An 11,162-nucleotide genomic window follows, 5' to 3' on the forward strand; every position below is an offset into this window, starting at 1 on the left:
GAAGAAATATTTTATGATGATGGTGGTAAGACAGGGGAATAGGTTGCCAAGAGAAGCTGTGGATGCCCCATCATTGGAAGTGTTCAGACTCATGCTGGAAATTGCTTTTGGCAGCCTGATCTAGTGTAAGCTGTCCCTGCTGGTGGCAAGGGGATTGGATGGGATGATCTTTAATGGTCCTTTTAATCTGAACAATTTGGTGATCTTATAGCTCTATGTCCTTATGACCTACATGCAAGGACACACATCCCAGTGGTGGTTACCAGGGGTTGTTACTCACACACTGAAGTGATCTCAAGAAACTCAGTTTCCCACAAGAGGACACTCCCAGGACGGGCTGATGGCACTTATGTTCACTCAAGTTTGTCTCATCACACAGACGCAATATGTATTCCGATATCTGTAATGCAGGAATAAACTTCTGATGTAGTCACTCAGTGTCCCTCGGTGGAGGGAAAAACAACCTTTCTGAGCTGAGGTGAGTGGCTATTGCTGGCAGTGGCAGCCGTGAGGGGTTGGTTGGTCACGATAATCTGGGGGCAGCTTCCCTGGTGTGTCCAGGAACCATGGCACAGACCAGGTCCTGCTCTTCTGGTCCTTCATGTCTCTGCCAGAAGGCCTGGTTGTGTGAGAACACTGTGGTGTGCACCCACTCTTCACACACAGCTGAGCTCTACACTGGCATTTTCCTCTCCCAGGCACTTTCCAGCTCAGCCCAGGCCCTCCCATGCTCTCCCCACCTCCCCTGCCATCTTCCCAGCCCAGCAGAGCAGCCCAGTCTGGGCTGACCCCACGGCAGTGCCTGCCGCAAGGTGCTGCAGAGCGCTGGGCACTCAGCCCACAGCCCCACGGAAGGGCACAGCAGCTGCTGGGGACAGAGAGGGGTCTCAGCTTCCCCATCAGCCCCAGGGCTGCAGGCTGGACGTGGAAGGATGAAAGAGAGGTCTGTTTCAGTGCCTCTCCTGCTGTCAGGCCAGGAGGTGCCCTTCACCAGCAGCCTGCAGCCCCCCTGTGCCAGCCCCACTCCCCAGGACAGCAGGAGTGTCCTTGCCCTGGGGCTCCTCTTGCAGCTCCTGCTCTGCCAGCGGCACAGCAGCCTGCCCCAGTTGGACACACGGGCATGGGTCGCTCTTTTTCTTCATCCCCTCCACACACATGGTCTCTTGCTCCTCTCCTGGGACACCCCCGATCACAGAGAGCCTTTTCCCATGTGAGTGTGTCCATGCTGGCTTGGCCGGCTGTTTCTGCACCCCTGCCCATGCTCCCCACAGGGCCCTGAGCTAAAGTGCTGCTCTTTAGCGGGCGAGGACTGTGGTGCCCTGGGGCTACGGGGTGCCCCTGCACTGGCTGTGATGGTCAGGGTGGGAAGCAGACTCAGACGGACAGGGATCACTGCCGATGAGCCCCTTTCCAGCTTCCACTTCCTGATGGGCCTATGGCCAAGGAAGGGGCTTTTGGTAGGACCGTGGGGCATTTCCAGTGCCTCTGCATTTGAGTGCTGCGCTAAATCTGGTGTGTGATATTTCAAAGAGGTGTCATGGTTTAACCCCAGTAGGCAGCGAAGAACCACACAGCCCCTGGCTCCCCCCCCCCGGGTGGGATGGGGGAGAGAATCGGAAGGACAAACCTGAGAAAAATCAAGGGTGGAGAGAAAGGCAGTTTAATAGGTAAAGCAAAAGCTACGTGGGTAAGCAAAGCAAAATCAAGAATTGCTTCTGTACTTCCAAACATCAGACAGGTGTTCAGCCAACTCCAGGAAAGCGTAATGGTTACTTGGGAAGACAAACGCCATAAATCCAAACGTCCCACACTTCCTTCTTCTTTCCCCAGGTTTTATTGCTGATCACGATGTCATATGGTATGGGATATCCCTCGGGTCAGTTGGGGTCAGCTGTCCAGCTGTGTCCCCTCCCAACTTCTTGTGCACCCCCAGCCTACTTGCTCTCAGGGAACTAGGAGCAGAAAAAGCCTTGACGCTGTGTTACCCTGCTCAGCAATAACTAAAACATCCCCATATTATCAACACTGTTTCCATCACAAATCCAAACATATCCCCATACTAGCCACTATAAAAAAAATTATCCCATCAAAAGCCAGTACAACAGGTTATCATGAATCCTTCTCCAGCGGGACACTCCTGGCCTTCTGCTTGTTTACAGCCCATGCTGGGACTGCAGAGTCAGAGGAGATTCACCCTCAGCTCCAGGAAAGTTTTCAGAAACAGGGTTTTTAAAACTTGATTTCCTGCTGCCACCTCTGTTTTGTTTCAATTACAGAGGGAATCTGTCTCCTCATGTACACCAGGTCACTGGGCAAGAAAATACACCTAAATGCTTAAGAAGTGAGATTAGGAATAATATTACCACAGGTCTAACAAAGCGAGAAAGAGAAAGAGAGAAGAAAGAGAGAAAGAGAGAATAGAGGAGAAGAAGTAAGAAAGGAAAGAAAGAAGGAAAGAAGGAACCAATGAATGAATAAGGGATTGAGTGAATGAACAAGGAAACGAAGGAAAAAAGAGAGAAAGAAAGAGAAATGAATCAAGAGAAAAATAGCAAAACAGAGAAAGGATGGAAGCAATAAAGGAAAAGAAAGAGAAAAAGAAAGAGAAAAAGAAAAAGAAAAAGAAAAAGAAAAAGAAAAAGAAAAAGAAAAAGAAAAAGAAAAAGAAAAAGAAAAAGAAAAAGAAAAAGAAAAAGAAAAAGAAAAAGAAAAAGAAAAAGAAAAAAGAAAAAGAAAAAGAAAAATGAAAAGAAAAATGAAAAGAAAAAGAAAAAGAAAAAGAAAAAGAAAAAGAAAAAGAAAAAGAAAAAGAAAAAGAAAAAGAAAAAGAAAAAGAAAAAGAAAAAGAAAAAGAAAAAGAAAAAGAAAAAGAAAAAGAAAAAGAGAAAAAGAAAGAACGAAATACAAAAGATAGAAAATGAAAAAGAAAAAGAAAGAAATACAAAGAAAGAAAGAAAGAAAGAAAGAAAGAAAGAAAGAAAGAAAGAAAAAGAGAAGCTTATGAACAAGAGATCATCCTGCTGTATTCTGTGAATATGCTGGGACTCACAGAAGACAGACAGTTATCTCATTGATGCTGAAATTGAGTATATTGCAATAGTTTCCTCAGGGCATACTTGATCTCTTTGTTCCTCATGCTGTAGATGAGGGGGTTCACTGCTGGAGGCACCACTGAGTACAGAAATGACACCACTAAATCCAGGGTTGAGGAGGAAATGGAGGGGGGCTTCAGGTAAGCAACCATAGTAGTACTGATAAACAGGGAGACCACGGCCAGGTGAGGGAGGCACGTGGAAAAGGCTTTGTGCCGTCCCTGCTCTGAGGGCATCCTCAGCACAGCCCTGAAGATCTGCACATAGGACAGCACAATGAAAAGAAAAAATGCAAAAGTAAAAAAGCTGCTAAACAGAAGAAGCCTTAGTTCCCTGAGATAGTCTGAGTCTGAGCAGGAAAATTTGAGGATCTGGGGGATTTCACAGAAGAACTGGTCCACAGTGTTGCCTTGGCAGAGAGGTATTGAAAATGTATTGGCAGTGTGCAGCAGAGCATTGAGACACCCACTGCCCCAGGCAGCTGCTGCCATGTGGACACAAGCTCTGCTGCCCAGGAGAGTCCCATAGTGCAGGGGTTTGCAGATGGCCACGTAGCGGTCATAAGCCATGACAGTCAGAAGATAATATTCTGATGAGATCAAAAATACAAAGCAAAAGACCTGTGCAGCACATCCCCCATAGGAGATGGCCCTGGTGTCCCAGAGGGAATTGGCCATGGCTTTGGGGACAGTGACAGAGATGTAACCCAGGTCCACAAGGGAGAGGTTGAGGAGGAAGAAGTACATGGGGGTGTGGAGGTGGTGGTCGCAGGCGATGGCAGTGATGATGAGGCCGTTTCCCAGGAGGGCAGCCAGGTAGATGCCCAGGAAGAGCCAGAAGTGCAAGAGCTGCAGCTCCCGTGTGTCTGCGAATGCCAGGAGGAGGTACTGGGTGATGGAGCTGCCGTTGGACATCTGATCCCTTCACTCACCGGGTACTGCTGACTGAGAAAGCACACTCACAACTCAGGGCAGCTCTGAGCAAATCTCTTCCCATTCCCTGCCCTTCAAATCCTCAACCCCTGAAAACACACATCACATCTCTCCTTTTTTCCAGGGACTTTTTGAATCTCCTGTGTTGGCGCTCTGGTTTGTGCTGTCCAAGTTGTGGGCTCGGGAGATTCTTGTGGGCTCCCAAGGAGTCATCCCTGCGCCACAGCAGCAGGGATTTGGAAAAGGGCGTGACAGCTTCTGAAATTCACTCTTTACCTCATCGGTCATCCACTTGTAATGAAGTGGAGCTGCTCAGCATATTCCTGCAGGAAAACCTAAAAGAAAGTCCTGGATGTCTTAAAACTGTAATGATATGAGCAGAGCCAGGTCACTCCTCAGCGCTCGGGGAGAAGACAACACTGGAGTACACTACCTTCCTCCCCAGCCCCTACTCCCCTCCCCAGAAGGGTAGGGAGAAGAGGGAAGAAAGGGTTAAAAACCTCATGGGTTGAGACAAAGACAGTTAAAAATAACAGTAATGGAAAAGAAAGTAATAATGGTAAAAGTATATACAAAAACCAAAAGTGGCACAATACACTTGCTTACCACCCGATGCCCATCCCAAGCAGTGATCACTGATTCCTGCTCCCCGCCAACCCACCATTTATGTACTGAGCATGATGGTATGGAACGTTCCTTTGCCCAGCTTGTCCTGCCTATGATCCCTCTCAGTTTCTATTGGAAGATGAAAAAGTCCTTCACTTACTATGAGCATTACTGAACAACAAATAAAACAAAATGTGTTATCAACATTATTCTCATAGCAAATGCAAACCACAACAGCTTCTAGGAAGAAAATTAACTCTATCCCAGCTGAAACCAGGACAACTCCCAGGTAGCCCTTGTCTTGACGGGCTTCTGGAGAAGTCCCTTGTGAAATGTCTTGGGGTGATGTGGAGCTGTGAGCCAACCTGACTGCAGCAGCCTCTCCACAGCAGAAGGACCCTGCCCTGCCCTGCCCTGCCAGGGGTCAATCCTTCGACCCACAGCTTCTGCCACAGGCTGTGGGGCGCTCCCTGGACAGGCTGAGTGCTGACCCTGGCAGGCGGCAGAGTCCCTGCCCTGGCACACGGTCCCCTGGGGTGCAGGGACCCTGCTGAGAAGGACAGCCCTGGGCACCTGTGCCTGCACACACACCTTCACAGCCCTGACGCCGTCCCCGGGAGAAGGCAGCCATCGTGCCCATTCCCTCTAATGGTGCAGCAGAGGATCCCTGCTCTGGAGCACGTCCTCCTCCTCTACACTGCAGTGAGATCCCGTAGGTTTTGGGCTATGGCAGCTTTAGGAGATCCCTGCAGGAGCTGCGGCTGCATTGCCCCACAGCCAGAGACTTACCGTGTCAGGGGCTGTGGAGATTTCTCTCTCTGTGAGCTCTCAGTGTCCTCCCGCTCCCAACTGCCTTTAACCCCTCTCTGCCTCGCTCGTCTGCCCTTGGACCCTGCCCTGCTGTGCTTTGCAGAGGAGCTCCTCCTGGGCAGAGCTGTCTCTCTGCAGCATGCCCACTTGCCATGAGCCTCCTCCCTCCCAGGAGCCTGGGCCAGTTTAGCGGCAGAGGAGCAGCCCAAGGCATTTTAATGACCTCTCTGGTGATTTTGGTGCTGAGTCCATGAACCTCAGACACAGAGGAAGCTGAAGAAACCTCTCAAGAAGTAGAAGTCAGATGTTAACTCCAAAGTTTCTTGGAGTGTTAATGGGTCCCTCTGAGAGCCATTACTGCCAAAGCCTCCCTGGGGACTTGTTAACAATCTTTGAAAAGTTTTACGAAGTTGTGTGATTCTTTAAAGAATCTTTTTGTACTCTTAATTTTCGGGTTTGGTTTTTCTTTTTCTTTCCCCCCTTTACTATTTTGCTTTTTTAGTCGTCTTTTATTTTTTTCCTTCTTATAGTCAGGCAGTTTTATCAAAATTGTTCTTCAGCAGGAAAAAGAAAATTTTCAGTCACTGAAGAGAAATCTGTTACTAACTTTTCCTGCCGTACCTGGCAAAGTTCAAGTACAACTGGGAAGACAGTCATGACAATGTTTTAATGACAGCAAGATTGTCTTTTCCCTGCTTGGGTCTGGTTTTCCCAACATGCCTCCTCCTTTGTCACCATCTTCATGCCACCTTCTCTCCATTCCTGTCCTAATCAAAAGGTTCAGCCACTTTGCTGAGCTGTTTTATCTTTCACTAGAGTGCATTTTATCTCATATCAAAAGCTATGTTTAAGATAGACTAGAGTAAGAATGATTGACAAATGCCTATTTTTCCTCCATTGACTGTAAAGGGACTCCTGGGTAAAGAGCTCAAACACAATACCTGATCGCTGGTTTCTAGTGGATGCCTGCTCTTAGCCCCATGCTGAGTTTGCTATCAGTGCATAGAATGGTGTCTTCTTGCTCTAGGTTGATTCTCTCCTCTTCTGTTTTCCTTCAGGAGTCACTGTGAATGCCTTCATGCATCTCTGTTCTCATCATTCTACGTTCTTGTGCTCTGTCTCCTCTTTTACCTTCCCGAGGCATTGCTTCCTCCACTGACCATCTCCCTTACTCCTTGCAGAGCAGACGCAGAAATGTTGACCCACACGACTCTCACAGAGTTCCCCCTCTTGGGCTTCCCATCCCTCTGCCATCAGGAGGGCCCAATGGCATTCACTCTCCTGCCTTCGTACCTGGTGATGTTAGTGGGAAACCTGCTGATCATTTCCCTCATTCTTGGTGAAGGAGACCTCCACAGGCCCATGTATTCTTTCCTCTATAACCTCTCCCGTGTGGAGAACTTCATCACGACATCCATCCCAGCCAAAGCCATCAGAAACTTGCTGGTAGGGAGCAAAGCCATCTCCTACGCAGGCTGCTTAACTCAATGCTACTTCCTCTGCCTTCTGGGCTGCACCGAGTTTGTGCTTCTGGCTGTCATGTCCTACGACCATTATGATGCCATATGCCACCCTCTTCAGCCGCCTGTGCTCACGAACAGTCAGCTTTACCTTTAGCCCTAAAGGTGGGCTTGTGGACTGCAGGCTTCCTGGCCATCCGTGTCTCCACTGTCCCGGTTGCCAGGCTGCCCTTCTGCAGGGTATTGAGCACTTCCTCTAGGACAGTGTGCTTTTGATCAAGGTGTCCTGTGCAGAAACTCAGATTATTGAGCTGATCACCTTCAGAGCCTCATGCATCATTCTCCTTGGCTCCCTGGGCATGACAGCAAGGTCCTACCTGTACATCATTAGTACCATATTTAGGTTGTAGTCAGCTTCCTCATGGCAAAAGGCATTCTCTGCATGTTTCTCTCCCTTCATCCTTGTCATCTTGGGCTACAGTAGCTGCATCTTCCTGCCTGTCCAGCCTTCAGATCACCACATTTTCTATAACAGGGCAGTGTCCCTTCTCAAAACTGTCATAACTTCTTTGATGAGACCCTTTATTTCCAGCCTGAGGAACCAGCAGATGAAAGATGGTCCCAAGGTGGGCTTGAAGAGAAGTGTGATAATCTTCAGGAAACAGGAAATCTTCTTTTCTGTCTAAGAAGAGATGTTGTAAGTGTATTTGGTAGAGAGAAAGGGGTGGGGAGGGCAAACATATGATTCATAGAATCATAGAATGGTTTAGGTTGGAAGGGACCTTAAATATTATCGAGTTCCAACCCCGCTGCCATAGACGGGGCCACCTCCCACTGGACCAGGTTGTCGAAGTAATGAGGCAGAGAAAATCCACATTAATATCTCTGTATTCCAATCGTGCTGTGTGCTGGAGGTATGAGAACCTTAGTATCCAACCACCAGGAACTTTGGACTTCCGGTCTTTGAGAACGCAGAAATTTCAGGCCTTTTCTCTGTGTCCAGAGCTGAGACATGAGAGAACAGTAAGTTACCTGCCGAGGCCTACACTGTGCTGCAAGTGAAGGCAGAGGCAACACCTATCAGCCGCTCCTGGAGTTGTATATTGTTCTTCAAGAATGCTGTGTGAGCAGAGAGCGGTATGACTCTTGGGCCAGCACAGGAAACCCTAATGAGATCCAACTCCCAGTGGCACACAGAGGAAAATGTGAACGTTCTTATACATGTCTTTGTTTTATCCAGTCATTGTATGAAGGCAAGCTCCTGATGATTTATTCTGGGTGAGTGCACGTTGAGCCTTGTTTGCAGAGCCAGGAAGGCAGTTGTGAGGGGGAGGAGAAACAGAAGCGATACCTGCACATAGCTCGAGAATGGAGGGGATACGGTTAGTTTCAGGTAACTTTATACACCGTGGAGACAGTTGCAAAGTCTGAACTGTTCTACGCTTCTGCTGTGATCAATGCAGGGAGACTTCCTGAGGGCAATCCATTGCTTTTGGGTTCATCTGTGCAGAGCACCTCTGATGAGTCACCCTCATTCAAATCCTTTTTTTTTCTATTGGCCCAGGGGAGCGTGTGTTCACCTGGAGGAAAGGAGATCGTCCATAAAAGGAAACCAATGCTGCTAGAATGATTTCAGTTGTCCGCATTATGTGGGATGAGTTATACTTCCTAAATACCTTTGTGCATATTTTTTTCCTGGAGAATGAGAAGTGAGGCCAGATAATGAGGTCAGGGGCAGGTTTTCTATTAAGAATGTTGACACTTGGACAGAAGAGAGACTTCCCCTGACAGGGAGCAGCAAGAGCCAGGCTGCTCTCCAAAGGAAGGCGAGCTGGGAGCCAATGGCGAGACCATGGCTGGCAATGCAGGTGGTGCCTCCCCAGCCAGGGCCCAGCCCCACCGTACTTGAGCAAGGCGAGCATGACAGGCCTGGGCATGGCGGCCTGCAGGGCAGCTAAGGCGGGAGATCAACCCAGTGATTAGGAAGAGGGAGGTCTGGCCGGGATGGAGTTACCTTTGCCCATAGCAGCCCTCACAGTGCCGTCCTACCGTTGTATTTGTCGCTAGAATGGTGTTAATAACACACCGATGTTTTGGCCACTGCTGAGCAGTGCTCACACAGCAGCAAGGCTGTGTCTCCAAACCCCACTGCAAACACAGGCCTGTAGGCTGGGGGTGGTCAAGAGGTTGGGAGGGGACATAGCCAGGACAGCTGACCCAAACTGACCACAGAGACATTCCATACCATATAACATCACACCTAGCAATAAAAGAGAAGAGAAAGGAGGAGGAGGGGTTTCTAAAGCAACCGAGGTCCTATTGCCAGGAAGTAGTTGGACATCACCTGCTGATGGGAAGTAGAGAATAAATCTTTGTTTGTTTTCCTTTGCTTCCACCCGGGGTCTTTTTTTTTTTCTTTATTAAACTGCTTTTATCTAGTGTCAGAAGTTTTTCATCTTATTTTTCCCGCTGTCCTGCTGAGGAAGAGTGATAGAGTGGCTTGGTGGGCACCTGGCAGCCAGCCAAGGTTAAGCAACCACACCAAGCCTGGAAGATGCTGTTCTAGGAAGCTCTGCTGCCTTTTAGTGCTGCTGACTGTGAGATCTCCAGGAAAACTCCCTCAGAATCCAGGTGGCGGTCAGTCACAAGTTGTGTCCCCAGGGGCTCAGCACTGAGGCCAGTCCTCTTTAATATCTTTATCAACAACCAGGACGAGGGGATTGAGTACACCCTCATTAAATTTGCAGACGATACCAAGTTCAGCAGGAGTGTTGATCTTCTTGAGGGCAGGAAGGGTCTACAGAGGGATCTGGACAGGCTGGGTCCATGGGCTGAGGCCAATGGTATGAGATTTAAAAAAGCTTGGGTCACACCAACCCCGTGCAGCGCTACAGGCTTGGGGCAGAGTGGCTGGAAAGCTGTCTGGCAGCAAAGGACCTGGGGATGTTGGACAACAGCCGGCTGAATATCAGGCAGCAGTGGGCCCAGGTGGCCAGTAGCATTCTGGCCTCTATCAGGAGTATTTTGGTGAGCAGGGCAGTGATTGTTCCCCTGTACTTGGCACTGGTGAGGCCCCACCTCGAGTACTGTGTTCAGTTTTGGGCCCCTCGCTACAGGAAAGACATTGAGGTGCTGGAGCATATCCAGAGAAGGGCAGTGAAGCTGGTGAGGGGTCTGGAGAACAGGTCTTATGAGGAGCGGCTGAGGGAACTGGGGTCGTTTAGCCTGGAGAAAAGGATCTTGGAGGAGGCTTTATCGCTCTCTACAACTGCCTGGAAGGAGGTTGTAGCAAGGTCAGTCTCTTCTCACTACTAACAAGCAATAGGACAAGAGGAAGTGGCCTCAAGTTGCGTCAGGGAAGGTTTAGATTGGAGATTATGAAAAATGTCTTCACAGAAAGGGTTGTCACTCATTGGAACAGGCTGCCCAGGGAAGTGGTGGAATCGCCATCCCTGCAGGTATTTAAAAGATGGATAGACGTTGTGCTTAGGGACATGGTTTAATGGTGTTTTTGTCAGTGTTAGTTTGATGGTTGGACTTGATGATCTTAAAGGTCACATCCAACCTTGACAATTCTATGATTCTATGACCCTTCTGTTGAGTAATGAGGTTCAGTGTGGACCTCCTTGCCTTCTAAACTCCTTTTTGAAGCCTAGGTCTGGCTGGATCCAATCATAGTCTCAGACTTGTTCAACAGTCCATGTCTAATGGAATTATTCTTACAACATTAAAAATATGTGGGTAGCTATATGGATTCGCAGTGTGTCAGAGTATTAATTCAGCATGCTGTCACTTACTCAGGATCCGTCATGGGTAAGGGATGTCTCCACCTTGGGTAAGGAAGGATCTCTGAGTCTCAGATAAGGAATCTCTAACCTTGAGAGGTGTCCCTGCTCAAAGGGAGAGTCACCTGCCGTGCTGTCCACCTGCAATCCAGGGAGAGCTCACACTGGGCCCATCCTGGTGGTAATATTGATAGAGTGAAGTAGTGGGCTGCTCGTCAATAGTATAGACACGAAAGTTAGTTTTTTTTAACTCCGGTATCTTGTTCTGTGCATTGGTTGTCTTGCACTTTTGGTTTTCAAAACCACCTTTGGAAACATTTTTCAAGACACCTTCACTCCCTTGGATGCGAGCCAGGAGCTTTCCAGCTCGCAAGCTCACCCCAAGGATGTGAAGTGTGTTGCTCCTTAGTCAGCCTGAACCAAAGCACGGGTAGGAGTCAAAAGGATCCATGACAGTCTGACACCCCTCACTCAGCC

General features: G+C 48.7%; 1 protein-coding gene and 1 pseudogene across 2 annotated transcripts; one reads left to right on the forward strand and one right to left on the reverse strand.

The window, feature by feature from the left end:
- Window positions 1-3,067: 3,067 nt before the first annotated feature.
- Window positions 3,068-4,006, reverse strand: LOC309683858 (olfactory receptor 14J1-like; the record flags this gene model as incomplete). Its single annotated transcript, XM_082499851.1, has 1 exon — window positions 3,068-4,006. The coding sequence occupies one exon, from the start codon at window positions 4,004-4,006 to the stop codon at window positions 3,068-3,070; it is 939 nt and encodes a 312-aa protein (XP_082355977.1).
- A 2,628-nt stretch (window positions 4,007-6,634) lies between these two features.
- LOC309683859 (olfactory receptor 6M1-like) lies at window positions 6,635-7,586 on the forward strand (annotated as a pseudogene). Its single transcript has one exon. The product of its transcript is annotated as an olfactory receptor 6M1-like (transcript).
- Window positions 7,587-11,162: the final 3,576 nt, after the last annotated feature.

This window comes from Vanellus vanellus (assembly GCF_965231255.1).
Source record: "Vanellus vanellus genome assembly, contig: HAP1_SCAFFOLD_35, whole genome shotgun sequence".
NCBI lineage: Eukaryota > Metazoa > Chordata > Aves > Charadriiformes > Charadriidae > Vanellus > Vanellus vanellus.